The 16,930-nt window shown below is 53.9% G+C and overlaps 2 protein-coding genes across 2 annotated transcripts; both read right to left on the minus strand.

Moving 5' to 3' along the window:
* Nucleotides 1–688: 688 nt before the first annotated feature.
* Nucleotides 689–6,239, minus strand: KRT32 (keratin 32). Its single transcript, XM_039256774.1, has 7 exons — nucleotides 5,772–6,239; nucleotides 5,015–5,097; nucleotides 4,692–4,848; nucleotides 3,235–3,396; nucleotides 3,027–3,152; nucleotides 2,295–2,515; nucleotides 689–818 (listed from the first exon to the last, which is right to left on the minus strand). The coding sequence occupies exons 1-7, from the start codon at nucleotides 6,237–6,239 to the stop codon at nucleotides 689–691; spliced, it is 1,347 nt and encodes a 448-aa protein (XP_039112705.1).
* A 4,847-nt stretch (nucleotides 6,240–11,086) lies between these two features.
* Nucleotides 11,087–15,693, minus strand: KRT35 (keratin 35). Its single transcript, XM_039256829.1, has 7 exons — nucleotides 14,767–15,693; nucleotides 13,831–13,913; nucleotides 13,478–13,634; nucleotides 12,993–13,154; nucleotides 12,579–12,704; nucleotides 11,868–12,088; nucleotides 11,087–11,577 (listed from the first exon to the last, which is right to left on the minus strand). The coding sequence occupies exons 1-7, from the start codon at nucleotides 15,235–15,237 to the stop codon at nucleotides 11,430–11,432; spliced, it is 1,368 nt and encodes a 455-aa protein (XP_039112760.1). The 5' UTR covers nucleotides 15,238–15,693; the 3' UTR covers nucleotides 11,087–11,429.
* Between the last annotated feature and the right edge of the window lie 1,237 nt (nucleotides 15,694–16,930).

Genomic DNA, 16,930 nt, shown 5'->3' on the forward strand with positions numbered 1-16,930 from the left:
GTACTTTGGCCTAGGTTTCTGGCATTAATTATCTCCCTCTTCTCTTTATTCTTTTATTACTTGACTCTGGACCGGCTTTAACTAGCTTTAACTTGAGGTGAAGAGGGGGGGTCATAACAGTATTCTTCTTGATTACAGTACTTTGGCCTAGGTTTCTGGCATTAATTATCTCCCTCTTCTCTTTATTCTTTTATTACTTGACTCTGGACCGGCTTTAACTAGCTTTAACTAGCTTTAACTAGCTTATGGCATGCAGGCCTTTCTAGTGAATGTCTCCCAAGCCTCTGTGGAAACAGACGGGGCCCAAAAATAAATACAGAATTTGGCCACTTGCCCCTTGAACCCAACTGAGTAGAACTGGCTGGCGGATACAGCCACAAAGCGACAAATAGAGAAAGATGTGTTTGAGGCTTTATTTGCCAGTTTACTAGGAGCACATGCTCCTGAAGCAGCATAGACAACCAGAAACATCAGCTGGGACAGCAATCTGGTCGTGGAAGTGAGAGGCAGTTTCCCAAGCCGCGGGGGCCCGGGGCGCCCCCTGATGATCAGAGCGTGTAGCACATAGCCCACCTCCCAGCTGGAGGGCTCCCTTGCTGGCCACCGAACTGGAGAGTCAGACGCCGCCTGAGGAGGCTCCAGCCTCCCAGCTCCGGTCTGCCCAGGATCCACCGACACTGAGAGGCTTTCAGTAGCGGACCTGAGGACAGGGCACGCAAGGCACGCAGACGGTGCGGGGCACGCAGACTGTGCGGGGCACGCTGGGGGCAGGCGCACAAGGAGGACAGGAGGGAATGGAGCATGGGTTACAGGGCAACCTGCGGAAGACAGGCACATGGGGTGGGGGGAGAGAAAAGCCCAAGTCAGCAACAAGTGCGGTGGTTCTGCCCCCCAGATGCCTCGAAAACTCAACCACTGCTCACCTTCTCCATGTGGCTTCCTACCTGCCTTTGTCATCTTTGCCTGTGTGACCTCCTAACTGGCCTCCGCAGCCCCACCCCTGCCCCTCCTAACCACCGTCAGCTTCGTGGCCAGAGCGATCTTCTACAGACACAAATAGAAGCGTGCTGCTGCCTGCCGAAAATGTTTGGTGGCTCCCATTTAGGCCAAGATGGAGAGCAGCTTCCTTCAACTCAACTGTCACATCCTCCTTGAAGCCCTTTATGATCTCTCCTCGTCAAATCCCCAAAAGGTGCCATGTGCCTCTTCCCAGAGTGATGTGTGATTGTCCTGTTATGTAGTCTGTCTCCCCCTTAAACAGTGAGGTCAACAGCCGTGTATGAAAGCACACCCCACATGCCTGGCCTGAAGCAGGCACTCAATAGGAATGTGTTGAATAAGATGAACTCAGGAATTAAAACAGAAGGAATACATGGCTAAAGGAGAAAGGATGATCTCAGAGACTGACAGGTGTGGGCTCAAAACCAGAAACAACAGCCTGGATAGTAGACGGGAGCCAAATAGCCGAGAAACTAGACAGGCAGTGCAGAGATCACCTCCAGCCTGAAATATGTTTTGTTTGGCCAGAACTGTATTCTCTTTTAATTTGTTGAAAATGTTTAAAAATCAGAAGAAATGAACATTTAAAAGACATCCAGATTCCCAGCTTCTCTTGAACAATCAAAAGACCCAACAATACTGTATATGCCCCTCACACTGTAGAAACGGCCCTCTTCGGGGGTGGCTTCCTCACTGGACTACACATCGCTCTCTGGTTCCCCAGAGTCCCACCGTGACCCACGACACACACGTGCGTTAGCACCCTGCTCCATGAAAAGCATTTGACTTCGCAGCTCTTGCTGCAGAGGCTGAGACTGAATGACAGAGAAGCAAAGCTGAATGCAGAATAAGAAACCACCTACAGGGAGTGCCTGGGTGGCTCAGTCAGTTGAGCATCCGACTTCAGCTCAGGTCATGATCTCACATTCATGGGTTTGAACGCTGCACCGGGCTCTGTGCTGAATGCTCAGAGCTTGAAGCCTGCTTCAGGTTCTGTGTCTCCCTCTCTCTCTTTGTGGATGCCTTGTCATCATCTGTCTCCACATCCCCAGTGGTACCCGGTACATGGGAAGCCCTTGAAGGAGTTTGTTGACTTGGGAAGGAGCACAGTGGCCTCCAGTGGGCCAGGTTTGGGATGGCAGCATGAAACCTGCCTGCCTTTCTTTGGCTCATACCAGCTTCCTAATTGCTTCTTAATCACAACAGGGCTCTATCTCGTGGGTAAGCCCAACTGCTTCCTATAGCCGCCTCCAAACCTTGCACCCATGTGCGCAGCCTCAGTGGGGCCCACTCACTTGCAGTCCTCGCTCTCCAGCAGGCCCCGGTACGTATTGATCTCACACTCCAGCCGGGCCTTGACGTCCAGCAGCACCTTGTATTCCTGGTTCTGCCGCTCCAGGTCACAGCGGATGTCAGCGAGCTGGGACTCCACGTTGCTGATCATGCACTGCATCTGGGCCAGCTGGGAGCTGTAACGTGCCTCGGTCTCCGCCAGGGTGTTTTCCAGAGAGTCCCTCTAAGGCAAAAGGAAAGACAAAATAGCTGAGGAGCAGACATATTCTCCTGGTTCAGAAAGAACCAAAAAAGAGCCAAGTCTGTCTTTGGGGATAGAAATGACCCACTCCCTACCTAAGTCACAGTGGAAACTGAAGCTCAGAAAGGTTGAGTGACTTGTTCAAGCTTAAGCAGCTAGTAGGTAGCAGACTAGAATTTGAACCCAGATCCATGTGACCCTAAATCCCTTATTCCTTCTTCAGCCTCAGTCTGGCTTCAGACTTTGGACCTGAGCTTCAGCAGACTCCTCCCTTTTCAGCATCATCTAGATCTGTGGTCTTCAGCCCTGGCTGTACTTTGTGCTGGGGCTCAAGAGGAACCTCAAGCTAGGAGAGGTAAGCTGGGCAAGCATCCCTGATGGCGGAATCTGAGCCTCCTCCCCCCACCTGGATGCCCGCACCTAACCCTAACCCTAACCCTAACCCTAATCCTAACCCTAACCTGGGATTCAGAGACCACCCAGCAGCACCCACCAGGCTGTGCTGGGCCTGCAGCTCGATCTCCAGCGTGTTGACCGTTCGTCTCAGATCGATGATGTCCGACTGGTAGCTCTGAAGCTGCTCAGAGCTCGTGGCCACCTGCTGGTTGAGCTCCTCCATCTGCAAGGGGCAAGACGAGAGTCGGGCAGGGGTGCCTTCTCAGGGACCCTAGGGAGACCCGGCCCACCTGTGAGAGGCCCACCTGCATGTTGAACCATTCCTCCACGTCCCTGAGGTTGGTCTCCACCACAGTCTCATACTGACACCGCATATCTTCCAGCATCCTGTTCAGGTCCACGGGTGGTGCAGCGTCTACCTCAATGTTAAGGCGGTCCCCCAGCTGGCACCGCAGGGCACTGACTTCCTGAAAAGGCACGAAGGTGAGGTCACATGACCCCACTCACCACCCCAGGGAGACACAGAATGATGGAACGAAAGATGCTAAGATGTCCGTGTTAGAGGGGCCCTTGGAGGATTGCCATCCGTGCAGCAGCCCTGTGGTCGTCCGGCTCCGGCCAGATGCCCCCATAATGGCAGGAACGCTCCAGCACACTTCCTGTCACTCTGGCAGAAGCCAAGAGCAACCCCAGGGTGTATCTGTCCTCCTTGGGCTAAAATGGGAAACCCACGCCCCTGTTTTCCCAGCCACCATCCCAGCCTATGTTCGTCTGGGAGGGAGGACAGCAGGAGCCCGGCTGTGCTTCGTTCAAGGCCTGAGTGAGGGCAGGCACCTCTCCGGGCTTGGCTGCCAAAGAGAAAGTTGTCTGGGAGGCTGCCGGAGTGGGTGATAATGCCTCATTAGCGGTCTCTTGGTGCAGTTCCCAATTCTCTGATTTAAGTAGGATGAGTCAGGTACCTTAGGGCACCCAGTGAGTAGTGGTGACTGATTGTTCCTTCGCATTTAAGCCCAAGGAAACCCAGCCAGGATTCAGAGGCACTTGCTCTTTCAAATCCCAGCTCAAGAGGTCGAGAGCCAAGTCAGAGAAGGGGCTGGGGAGGGGGGGGCGCACCAGAGCTCTGTGACCTTTGCAGCACCCAGGTGCCCAGGGTGGAGAAATCTCCCTCCACAGACCTGCTGGAGATGAGGAGAAAGTCAGAAAATAAAGGATTGAGGTGTGGATTTTGTATATTATATGCAAACAGGAGCAAGGAAGAAGGGCAGGATGAGGAAATAAAGAAAAGCGCGGCAGCTGACTCTCCCTTGAAAGAGATGGAGGTCGGCCGCAGCGGCAGAGCCTTCCAGAGCAGAACCGGCCATTCTATGTGGGTTCCGGAGCACAACCGCTCTCTGCCCCTCAGACACCACTCTGCCACCAGAAAGTGGCTCTCGTGAAAAAAACACATGCAGTCACCACAAGCATCTGGCAGTCACCCGAGACCAGGAAACACAGAAGAGACGGTGGCGGTGGCTCGCAGTCTGAGCGGGGGACCGAGCGACAGGCGTTTCATACCCATGACCTCACTGAATGCTTACAGCAGCCCCGTGTCATAGCGCTGCTCTGTGTTACAGAAAAGGAGGCTCAGAAAGGCTCAGTGAAGTGGGCAAGTCACAGAAGCAGCACACGGCAAGCCTGGGAATTTCACCCCAAGTCCATCCGACCCAAAACCCTCACATGCTTCCCACGCTGGGGGCCGCGTCAGCTTGACTTTAGGGCTCACCTCCTCATGGTTCTTCCTGAGACACAGCAGCTCCTCCTTCAGGGACTCCACCTGGGTCTCCAGGTCAGCCTTGCACAGGGTCAGCTCGTCCAGGATCCTGCGCAGGCCGTTGGTGTCGGCCTCCACCAGCTGCCGCATGGCCAGCTCCGTCTCGTACCTGCCCAGGGACGCGGTCAGCAAATGAGGGCTGAAACTGACTGCAGCACTCAGGGAAGACCCGGAGCTGCTGGCGCCTTTCCAGCCCTCCCTGAAACTAATGGAGAGCTGCCCCAAAGAGGTGCGGGGAACAGGGGGCGCCCCCACCATCCCTGGGCCAGACTCACTTCGTCCTAAAGTCATCCGCAGCCAGCTTGGCATTATCAATATGCACGACCATCCTGGCGTTCTCTGCCTTGGTGCACAGAACCTGGGGGCCAAGGCACAAGAGGGGGTTCGTTCAGGAGAAGGAGAAGGAAAAAGAGCCCAAAGGAGAAGCCAGTAGCCGATGGGGCTCGGCAGCCTGGTGGCCATTCCTGCAGGAGCCCCTCTTTCCTGGAACTCTGGGGAATATTTGGTGAACTGCTAGTCCCTGGAGAACGTGGGATTTAATTTTTAAGTGCCTAGGTCTTCATAAATCCAAACACCCCACTTTGGTTGCAGTGAACAATGTGGAAGGAGAGAATGCTGTCAAGTCTGAAGTCATTCCTGGGACAGGCAGATCCTAACAAACGCTACCATGTACTGGAAACTCACCATGCGCCAGAGGCTGTGTTAAACACTTCACCTGCAGCAGCTCATGGAATCCTCTTGACAGACCCCTCAGGTGAGAACCATTACTGTGACCAGTTTATTGATGGGGACACTGAGGCCTGGGGAAGGGAAAGGCCCCTCCCAAAGCCATACAGTGGTAGAACTGATTCTAGATCCCAGATCTCTTTCCATGATAAGGACTCTAGCTGAACATTCCAATTATGAGACAATCGTATGCCTTAGGGAAGTCTCTTCCCCTGATTGAGGCTTAATAAACTAATGAGATTCAAATCTGGAAGGCCAGCCCTTCTGGTTGCCTTCCCGGTGAGTCAGTTCACTGCGTGCCCTCACCTTCTGCTGGAGCTCCTCAATGGTCCTGAAATAAGACTGGTAGTCAGGACACATGGTGGGCACCGCAGACTGGCAGGCCTCTTGGATCTTGCTCTCCAGCTCCGCGTTCTCCCGCTCCAGCTGGCGCACCTTCTCCAGGTAGTTGGCCAGGCGGTCATTCAAGAACTGCATGGTCTCCTTCTCGTTGCCGTTGAAGGTCCCTTCGCAGTACCAGCTGCAGTTGCCCACGGAGCTGGAGATACCGCTGGCCGGCCGGCAGCTGCCGGGCCAGCAGGAGGTGGATAGGTAGGTCTTGGAGAGGCAGCTGGCTGGCCGGTAGGTGGTCGGCATGCAGACAGAAGGCACACATGTCACGGGCTGGCAGACGTAACCCAGGCACAGCTCAGGCCGGCAGCTCATGCTGCTGGAGCAGACAGAGGGGGGCCGTGGGCAGCTCTTGATGGAAATGGGTGAGCAGCTGGATGTCATGTCAGAGAGGCCCCTTCACAGCCACAGCTACCTGGATTGCCAGGGTCTACAGACTCCATCCCACTCGGGCCTTTTTATACCCCCGGAATGAGGGGACTCGTGCTAGAAAGTCGCCGTGGGGTGGTGTTGATGTTTATACACAGCCCCAGAGGAAGCTGCTAATTAATTTATAATTTGGTTTCCAATGAGGAGTTCCTTTCCCCATAAAAGAGGCCAAGCCAATCATTTGGCCAAAGCAGGACTCTGGGCTCCTGTCATTGATCGCCAGGGGAGAGCTTCAGGACACATCTTCAAAGGACCGGCTCTGTGCCTGGCCCCTCATTACCAGGGCGGGGCTGCCAGGACCCCACAGCACCTGGTCCCCATGCCGCCAGCGGCCACTGCGCCCCCACTGGCTCCGGCCCTGAGAAAGGCCGCAGTCCCGTGGAGCAGCCACTCTTCCTTTTAATGAGAGCATTCCCTGGGGGAAGAGGCCTGCCCCTTAAGGAGGAAATGTGTGGGTTCCAGAAGCTTCACCGATACTGCCAGTGCTATAAATCCAAGGAGCTGGGAGACAGACGATCAGAGGCTCCTAAACCTACATCATCTCCCTACCCAGGGGGGTAGTGATATCAGGGAGAAGAGAACGAACTCAAGACAAGGCAGGAAGCCTAAGAATCAGGGGCATCTTTTCAGCCGGATGATGCTGAGACGTGAGGATGCCACTCTCGGGAGAGGAGATCAGTATCACGTTCTCCCCCCATGGGGCAGACACTCTATCTTGACCATCTCTGGACCCGCCCTTCATTCATCACTGCCCCCAGAGAAGTGGAGAGTTCACTGACCGTCTGTGGAAAGGACAGGGGTGGACAGGCTGGAATAGGCTCTCTTTTCACTTTCTGCATCACAGGGCTCCTGCGGGACCTCAGAGACGGAGGCAGAGTGAATCCGCCCCGCTGAGAAGTAGTGCCCTGCAGCCCTGGCGCGAGCTGAGCCAAGGGACTGGAGCAGGCGTCTCCAGGTAGAGAAGCCTTGGGCATTGCGTGAGAAAGCAACGTGCAAGCTCAGCACTTTTCTGTCCCACATGCAGTACCTGTAGGCTCACACACTTCACGTTTTAATCCATGGGTGTTATATGGCCACTATTTATTCATTAATCTTCCCAATATAATACTTGGGTGTAAGCATTTGTCTTTTCCTTTCATATATCTCTATGCCGAAAGGGCAGAGAAGGGAAAATGCCATGCAGCCCTGTTCCCTGAAATCTGTTGCTTAAGAGAAGTCAAGATAGAGGTGCTACATAGGGCTGGTGACCTGGCTGCAATACACACGTATAAATAGGCAAGAACGGCTTTGGTCTAAAGGAGGAGAGCAAGAAACAAGGCTGACCATGTTGTTTTAACAGGTCTTCAAATAAAAGGAAGAATTCTTGAGAATTAAAAAAAAAAAAAGATACCTTCTAATTTGCTGTGTGACCTTGGGAAAATTGCTTTACCTCTCTGGGTTTCGATTTCCTCATGCAAATTGAAAGGGTTCGATTAAATCATCTCTCAGTTTGAATTCCTGCACCAGCCGTCAATTCTAGTTCCTTTGTCTGGATGAACTATTTAGAGAACAGAATCAGATGGGAGGAGGTATGACGACAGTACCAACCCAACAGAACGAGACGCATTGGACCCGTCTTCAAAATCATAACCAGCATTTATTGAATCTATACAAGTACCAGGCACTGTGCTGGGTGCTTGGCATTAATTTGCCTACTTAATCCTCACCCCCCAAAAAAAACCTGTAAAATAATTATTATTGTAATAAAGTATACCAGGGATTCTCAACATGTGGCCTCCAGACCAGCAGCACCAGCATTGCTCAGGAACATGTTAGAAACGCAATTCCTGGAGGTGCCTGGGTGGCTCCGTTGGTTGGGCATCCAACTCTCAGTTTTGGCTCAGGTCATGATCTCACGGTTCATGGGTTCGAGCCTCACATTGGGCTCTGTGCTGACTGTGTGGAGACAGCTTGGGATTCTCTCTCTCTCTCTCTCTCCCTCTCTCCTCTCTCTCTCTCTCAAATAAATAAACTAAAAAAAAAAAAAAAAAGCCAGCTTGCCAACCCGCCTATATGCACAGCACTTTCCATTAACTTTTTAGTGTCATCTCTTCAAATATAAGCAGAAGGATCACCAGACATTTGAGAGAAGTTTCTAGCATCGCAAACAGAGATACAACAAGCCAACAAACAAATTGGTGAAGAGGACATTGTGGGAACCTGAAACAAGGCAGAATTTAAGACAATCTATTAATACATGCGTACATGCGTGTATGCTTTTTAATAACCTCGGGGATGAGAACAGCAGTCTTGAAACAATGTTATGAAAGAGGAACAGAGAACAACAAAAACCTAACTCTTTGAAATTAAAACTATGGTAACTGAAATTTAAAATTCAGTACAGATGTTTGAAATTAAAAGAGAGAAAAAAACCAGAGCTGAGGAATAGTCCAAAAGTACAGTTCAGGAGTCGCCTACCGCTCAGGGTGACGTCAGAGCTGCCCTGCGTTCCCGGAACTCCCAGCTGCCTTACCCTCAACCTCGGCTGCACCCTGGAATCACTGGGAGAGCGTTCTAATACCCCAACATCAGGCCATATCCCAGACCAACCATGCATCCGTATACCCCCCAGGTCATTCCAATGTGCGGCCAAGATTGAGAATCTCCGACCTAATGGCAATAGCATTATATTCAAAGCTGAAGTAAATAATAATAAGTAATAAGTAAATAATAATAAGTGGCAGGACTACACAGGGTCTGGTTCTCTCCATCTTAGAGGGGAATTAAGATGGGTTTGGAAGGGGTTCGTACCACAAGGAATGTCCTAAAGAGGAAATGTGTCTTCCTAACAGAGTTACCTGGAGCCTGTGCGCTCAAGGGAGCACCCATGCATTGCTTACTGACTGTGGCTGCCCTACACCCGACTTTCCCCCGAGTCAGAAAAAATATTAAGTCATGGAACTGCCTCTCCACCTTGGCTGCTAGGCGTGGCTGCTTGGAAGGAAAGCTCAGAAATGAAACTCCGGGCTGGGAAAATGTAGATGCCCGCCCTCAGAGCGATCCGGGCCTCCAGCTAGAATAGATAGTCAACACCATGAGCCGTTTTCCAAGGCCCAGCATATGCTCAGCGAAGCAGGACAGACCTTATATATCGTACAGTGTCATGGCCTCTGTTTTATTGATGAGGAAACGGTCTCAGCAAGGGGCCACCCCATGCTAACACTCCCATAGGCAATAAGTGGTGGGGTCAGGATTTGAACCCCAGGTCGGTCTGATTTCATGTTTGGAGCCCGTCTTCATCATCATAACGCCAAGGCCCCTTCATCGGGCCTCCTCCTACCACTGAGGCAGGGAGTAGGTGCCCCTCCTTTCCCATCCCAAGGTCTCCCACTGACGAGGGTCAGTTCTGCTCTTGGCACCTGACACACTGTCTGGCCCAGGGAGGCAGCCAGCAAAGGTTTGCTGAGTAAACTGAATGATTGTGAGACCATCAGCCTCTTCAGGAGGCTGAGACTCAACAAAGTAGCCAAGTGTTCCAAGAAGGCCAACGCGGAGTTGATGCAGGTGCTAGCGGTCAGGTGCTGGGAGACACCAAAGCCCCAGGCCCTCCTTTACAGGGGTTAGAAAGGGGATGACTCTAAGGGCACCTGGGTGGCTCAGGCACCTGGGTGGCTCAGTTGCTTAGCATCTGACTTCAGCTCAGGTCGTGATCTCACAGTTTGTGAGTTTGAGCTCCGTGTCGGGCTCTGTGCTGACAGCTCAGAGCCTGGAGCCTGCTTTAGATTCTGTGTCTCCCTCTCTCTCTGCCTCTCCCCTGCCCACTCTCTGTCTCTCTCTCTCTCAGACATTTTTTTTTTTAAAAGAAAGGGGACAACTCTAAAGTTGAATCAGGGTGAATTATACCAGGCCCCCTTAAGGGGCGGGGGTCTCAGGCCCACCTTGGTCAGTGTCTTTCCCCAATCAGTTCTCCACCCCTAGTGTTGTTGCAACTCTCTCAACATCACTAACGTTTCATAGTGGTGCTCTTGGCATCTCATGAAGAGTGCAGGGCTCTTCTCTGGAGATACCGCCTTCCTTTCTGCCTGAGAAAGTTCTACCTTCATCTCCATTTCCCATGGGATCCATGGAGCTTGGTATCTGCCTGGTCTGTTTGAGGAGGAGAACAGTCTGGACATAAACGAGAGCCTTTGGGCCAAGACGCTGGGAGAGCCCACAGCCGTGCGGAAATGCTCAAAGGTACTGCGGGTCCCAAAGGCACACAGCACATGATGAATCTCTCATGGACAAGAATCTCTAAACTGTGGCTGGAAGGCACAATGGCAGGCTCACTCTCCCATCTCCTGCTTTTGATGGGGTATGGGTTTTTAGGGTGCTTGCTGGACTGAGGGGCTGTGGGAAAGTTCTGCCATGGAAGAAAGAAACAAAAGTCCCCTGGATGTGGGATTTCCATATTGTTGCTCTTATGAGAACCCCAGGCAAGAAATGAAAAGCTACCTAGATCCTTCACACAGCCCTGGTCTTGGCTTTATCCACCCTCCTCTGGGATGTAGTCTCCCAAGTAGACTAAGAAGAGTAGTAGGAGAGGGCTGGTAACACGGGCCACCACATCAGAACCTTGGAGAAGCGTCTTCATCAGGAAAGCAGAGCAGCTGAGCAAAAACCCCGCTGTACGCACATACCCCCCCCCCCAAAGAGGGTCACAGGGACCCTGTCATCCCCAGGGTCATACATGGTCAAACATCCCTATTCGTCTACCTAGGAGTCAGCCATCTTCACCCAGGAGTGACACAAAACAGCAATACCAGCATGGTGCCAGTCAGGCATCGAGAGCCAAAGCAAATGCACTTTATTATTCTGCCCACATAAGACCTCTACTGCATTTCAGAACCCACTAGAAGAGTGCCCAGAAGAAAAACCTGACCCAGGAGGCAGCCTGAGGACAGAGATGGGCTGGCACCCATTGAAATGATGAGGAGCTGAGGCTTTCAGGGGTGACCAGCCTTAGTGACAGGCTAGGAGAGCCTTTGAGGTGTGTATTTGCAGGGAGCCCTCTCAGGGCCAGGCCCCAGGGCCCTGGGCTCCGCACAAGGGGGGGTGGGGGGTGGGCTTTAGGATTAGGGTTGAAAAGAGGCCAAGTTAAGCCCTGGAGACCACGGCCAGTCACTCTCAGAACCGGCCCGCCGGGCAGGGCACACAGATGGGGCGGGGGCTGCAGGTGGTGCGGACAGCGCCGGGACCGCAGGAGACCGCCGGAAGACAGGGGAGGCATGGCTTGGAAGGCGAGTGATCAGGGGCACACGGGTTACAGGGCAGCCTAAGAGGAAGAAAAAGTGCAGATTACTGTGATTTCCCAGTTGCTGTTTTCAATAACTCAGAGCACCTTAAAAATCACCTAATCCCACCTCCCTGTTTTATCAATGGGGAAACAGAGGCCCAGAGAGCAAAAGGACTTGCCAGGGTCACGTGATGAATTTGTAGTAAGACCAGAACTAAAAGCCCAGGGCTCCTGACTCCAAATACCGGGCTGTCCCCAGGCACCATGCTGCCTGCCCAGAGCTTTGTCGACCGCATTTGGAAGACTGGGGAGCGTGTGGCGACACTCACTTGCCATCCTCGCTCTCCAGCAGGCCCCGGTACGTGTTGATCTCGCACTCCAGCCGGGCCCGCACGTCCAGCAGCACCTGGTACTCCTGGTTCTGCCGCTCCAGGTCAGCCCGGATCTCAGCGAGCTGGGCCTCCACGTTGCTGATCATGCACTGCATCTGGGCCAGCTGGGAGCTGTAGCGCGCCTCGGTCTCCGCCAGGGTGGATTCCAAAGCATCTCTCTGCAAGGGCGAGGATTGGGTAGGGAAGGCGAAGGTGAGAGGTCCGAGAAGGAGCAGAGGAGATGCACTTAATCCAGCTGGGTCTCAGTGAGGCCTCAGAATCCAAGGACAGAAGCTCAGAGAATCACTTTGAGCCAGGACGAACCACAGTTGGGCATCTCATTTGAAATAGTCAGGTGGCCCCCGTAGCCTGCCCGATCTAGAGAGTATCTCCCCCATTAATGACATCTCTGAGTAACTGATAAGTACTCAGAATGAATCTACAAGAGCCGCTACAGGACATGTTGGTTGCTACAGGTCTCCTGTCTTTTCCCACTGGGACACTTGTGAATGGGGGCTGGGACCTCATTCCCGCTACACAGGAAGTCCCTGATGCTTAAGAACTTGAACGCCTGGAGCCTGCCTGTGTGGTCCAAGCATGGAGGCCCAGGGGGCTCATGTGCTGCCAGGTTTGGTCCCCCAGCAGCCTTGCTCAAGCCCCCGGGCTCACCATGCTGTGCTGGGCCTGCAGCTCGATCTCCAGGGCGTTGACCGTGCGTCTCAGCTCGATGACCTCCGCCTGGCAGGACTGCAGCTGCTCCGAGCTGGACACCACCTGCTGGTTCAGCTCCTCGGTCTGAAACATACACACACAGGACCCGGTCAGGAACACTGGGGACTCAGCTGCAGAGGTCTATAGAGGCCACATTGAATTATGAGCCAAGAAGGACCTTCCAGAACACCAGTCCAACCCATTCTTTTCATCCCTGAGGACATAACTGCCAAGAGGACAGCAACCTGCCCAACGTGCATAGTGAGGTCAAAACAGATCTGGGGCTCAAACTCAGCTTCTTGATTCAGAGCCACCTTGCGGCTTGTTTGACCCACCTTGTGGCTCTGTTGTACTGACTTTCTAGGCACGTACCTGGGTGTTGAACCACTCTTCAGCATCACGGCGGTTATTCTCTACCAGGGTCTCATACTGGCACCTCATCTCATCCAGAACACGGTTTAGGTCGACAGGCGGGGCAGCGTCCACCTCGACATTAAGCCGGTCACCAAGCTGGCAGCGAAGTGAGTTCACTTCCTATGGCACAGATCAGGGTCAGCTCTGGCTTTCCCAGCTGGCTGCTGCACTCACCCTCCTCCATGTGCCTACCTGCTCCCCATGCTCTCACCTGCTCCCCATGCTCTCACCTGCTCCCCATGCTCTCACCTGCTCCTCATGCTCTCTCCTGCTCCCCATGCTCTCCCCTGCTCCCCATGCTCTCTCCTGCTCCCCATGCTCTCTCCTGCTCCCCATGCTCTCTCCTGCTCCCCATGCTCTCACCTGCTCCCCATGTTCTCACCTGTTCCCCATGTTTACCTTCCTTCCCATGCTCACCAGCTCACCTCCTCCCCTGTGCTCACCTCCTCATGGTTCTTCTTGAGACACAGCAGCTCCTCCTTCAGGGACTCCACTTGGGCCTCCAGGTCGGCCTTGCACAGGGTCAGATCATCCAGGATCCTGCGCAGGCCATTCATGTCTGACTCCACCAGCTGCCGCATGGACACCTCTGTCTCGTACCTGGCAGACACATAGCAGGGCGCCTGAAGCTACCTCTCCTTTTTATGCCCAAGTCAGACCCCACCCCAGGCCGGCCTGGTTCTGTGTGTCCCATCTTCATGCCTCAGTGACTTTAGTGCAGCCAAAACCCTGAGTCCTGGCATCACCCATGTCCACTTCTACCAGCCCCCAACCAAGGAGCGAGCAGGACACTCACTTGGTTCTGAAGTCGTCTGCAGCCAGCTTGGCGTTGTCGATCTGCACCACGAGCCTGGCGTTCTCGGCCTTGGTGCACAGGGTCTGGGGCAATAAAGACATGACATCAGTGCAAGGAAGGACATTCTGTTGGCTGGAGTTCCCCAAAGCTGGCAAGGGCCACCTCGGGCCATCCCGGGACTCCTGGCCTCTGAGGCTCCATGAAGGTGTATTACAAGCATGCCGTAGGGAGCAGAGGAGGAGGCCTCTGCAGCCTCTCGCACTGCGGCGCCTCTGAGACCTGTAACCTGGTGTGGACAGGTGGACAGGGAAAGGCTGCCTCTCGTCTTCCTGTCTCCAAGCCACTGGGGGCTCAGGGCGGGTCAGGAACAACGGCATACTCTGTGATTCCTTCGTCACAAATGGTCCCTTCCAAGAGGCAGCTGGGACTTTCAGGGGATGTGGGCTGGGCAAGAAGGAAACGTCTGATAGGCCCTTTCTTCCCTGAGTTCTTTATAGAAAACTTGATCTGTGCCAAACAAATCAAGTCCGATCCCCTCACCTTAGAAGGAGGAGGAGGAAGAGGAGGAGGAGGAAGAGAAGGAGGAAGAGGAGAAGAAATTAAAACTCATAGAGGAAGGCCATGCTAGCAAAGGTTACACAGTCAGTCCATAGAGCCTGTGTTCAACCTCTGGCTCCACCAACTGCTATCTGGACCACCTCGAATAAGTCACTTAACCAGCCAGAGCTTCAGTGTTGTCTTCTGTAAAATGGGCTAGTGATACCTCTCTCATCAGATGACCGGGAGGAGCAAATGAGGCCACAGAGGGGAACATGCCCTGTGACCTCTCTCAAGTTCCCCATGGGAGCAGGGCTCCCACCACAGCTGTTCTGGCTTCCCAGCCAGTGCTGGTGACATCAGACTCCTGGGCAGCCAAAGCCACTCTGAACCCCTCACCTTCTTCTGGAGCTCCTCGATGGTCCGGAAGTAGGACTGGTAGTCGGGGCACAGGTAGGGCACCTGCTGCTCACACCACTCCCGGATGCGGCTCTCCAGGCTGGCATTGTCCCGCTCCAGCTGGCGCACCTTCTCCAGGTAGCTGGCCAGGCGGTCGTTCAGGAACTGCATGGTCTCCTTCTCGCTGCCGCTGAGGACACCTTCCCCGAACCAGCCCCCACCCATGCTGTAGCTGGTGGCATAGCCCCCGTACGGGAGGCAGAGAGCGGGCAGGCAGCTGGCCGTCCTGCAGCCACTCCGGCCCAGCCCCACCGAGCACGCAGAGAAACTCCGGGTCCCAGGCGAGAGGCTCGGGAGCCTGCAAGAGCTGCTGGAGTACATTGTGGACACGAGAGTGGAGCCTCCACCAACCCCTCCTGGGCCCTTGAGAGACCCCGAAGAGAAGCTGGCCTTCAGGCACTTGGAAGCCATGGTCTCGGCAGCCCAGACACAAGCGATAGGTCTTCAAGGCCAGGCGCCCCCCAATGCAGAGAAGCAGCTCTTCACCCCATGTTTATATCTCTGCCCCAGTGGGCGTTGGCCTTTACAAAGGGTTTTGTCCTCATTAAAGTTAATACCACTTTCTAGAAGAACCCCTCATTACCCTGTTATTTAGCTTCCCGCGAACATTTCCCGGCCTCATAAAATGGGAGCTCCGTTGAACTGGTGGCCACGTCGAGACATCTCCCTCACCCTGTGTTGCCGGGAAGACCAAGTATCCGTCAGTTCTTCAAAGGGGCCTGTCATCCCGGCCCAGGCCTCAGCCTCCACCTTAGGAGGTGTGGGAACACACAGCCATGATCTTGACTTTCTCCAGCATTATCTCCTTTTATGGGCCCAGGGGAACAGAAGAGGCCTCTGGGTTGGCCCCTGGGTGCTAGAAAAGCAAGCCTGGCTGTTGCAGGAAACAAAGACCTCATCACCAAGGGGACACAGAAGGTTCTAGAATGGCCCAGGAAATATGGCAATAGTGACCAATGACCCCAACTTCCACAGGACTGTTCTCGATTTAGTGCTAAAAACCTCATATCTCTGGAAAGCCCTCGGTCCCATGCAAAATGGGAGAGTTGGGCACCCCAAACAGAGCAGAGCCTTGGGGTGAGACCCCCACTCCCTCCCTCACCAGGAAACATGGCTGGTTGTATAGCCCCACTATCAGCCAAAACACCTAGAGGTCAGCCTACTGAGCACCTGTCCGCGGTCACACTTCCCATGTATAGGGAAGTATGTCTTCCCACACCCTGGCTGAAAAGCAGAGAAGCCTTTCTTGCTGGCTGCCTGGGGGCAGAGGTGGAGCTCACAGACCTCCCTGGAGACACAGTCTGACCCTCAGAGCTCCTGCTGCAGGAGCTGTCTGCACTGGTGTCGAGGGGTGGGGTGTATTTTTCTAGAACATCCCATCTGCCAAGCAAGTGAAGCCTGGGAGTGGGGGCTGGGAGCTGAGCCAGCAGGCAGGTAGAACCCTGTGGGACCGGCCTTCCAGTCTGCCTTGCAGTTTGGGGTCCCACTTACTCTTCTGGGGACATGTTTCACCTTCCCATCTAGAGAATGGCCGTGAGCTGAGCGCCGGCAGCCTTCTGGGTACATGAAGCCTCACTTCACCCCCATGTTGCCCTGTGAGCCCAGGCTTGTCATCCCCACCTCAGAGCTGAGGACACCAATACCCAGGGATGATAAGAGCTTGCCGAACTGCCACCAGCTAGTGACTGGCAGAGCCAAGATGGCCTCTCCGCCACACCACCTACCTCCACCTCTGCTGGGAACCCCTCCCTGGCTGCCAGGTGTGGCTGGGCTCTTCAAAGGACAGAAAGAGGGATAGTGTGGGCTCCACCAGATGGCCAACAGCTTCTGGAGTCGCAGGAGAAAGAGCTCAGAACTCTGAGAGTTCAAATCCCAGCCCCAACATGTACCAACTGCGTGCTTGAACTTCTCCCCATGTCTCTGTTTCCTCCTCTGTAAATGGAAAGAAGATAACAATGCCTACTTCCTAGGGCTGCTCTGAGGATTAAAAAGCATGTAGAAACAGCACCTGCTCATGGTAAGTGCTCAGGAACGCCAACTGCTATGAACACCGGTCACCACATGGGCGGAGTCTTGCTGTGCTCAAGCTAACAACGCTAAGAAG

Source organism: Hyaena hyaena, unplaced genomic scaffold (assembly GCF_003009895.1).
Source record: "Hyaena hyaena isolate Hyena2069 unplaced genomic scaffold, ASM300989v1 scaffold_589, whole genome shotgun sequence".
NCBI classification, from domain to species: Eukaryota; Metazoa; Chordata; class Mammalia; order Carnivora; family Hyaenidae; genus Hyaena; species Hyaena hyaena.

Coding starts and splice junctions, on each gene's coding strand:
- KRT35 (XM_039256829.1), bottom strand. CDS start 15,237: ATGGCTTCCAAGTGCCTGAAGGCCAGCTTCTCTTCGGGGTCTCTCAAG. Junction 13,155..13,477: donor TCAAGAAGAACCATGAGGAG/GTGAGCACAGGG, acceptor TCTGTGCCATAG/GAAGTGAACTCACTTCGCTG. Junction 11,578..11,867: donor CTGGAGAGCGAGGATGGCAA/GTGAGTGTCGCC, acceptor TCTTCCTCTTAG/GCTGCCCTGTAACCCGTGTG.
- KRT32 (XM_039256774.1), bottom strand. CDS start 6,239: ATGACATCCAGCTGCTCACCCATTTCCATCAAGAGCTGCCCACGGCCC. Junction 3,397..4,691: donor TCAGGAAGAACCATGAGGAG/GTGAGCCCTAAA, acceptor GTGCCTTTTCAG/GAAGTCAGTGCCCTGCGGTG. Junction 819..2,294: donor CTGGAGAGCGAGGACTGCAA/GTGAGTGGGCCC, acceptor TGTCTTCCGCAG/GTTGCCCTGTAACCCATGCT.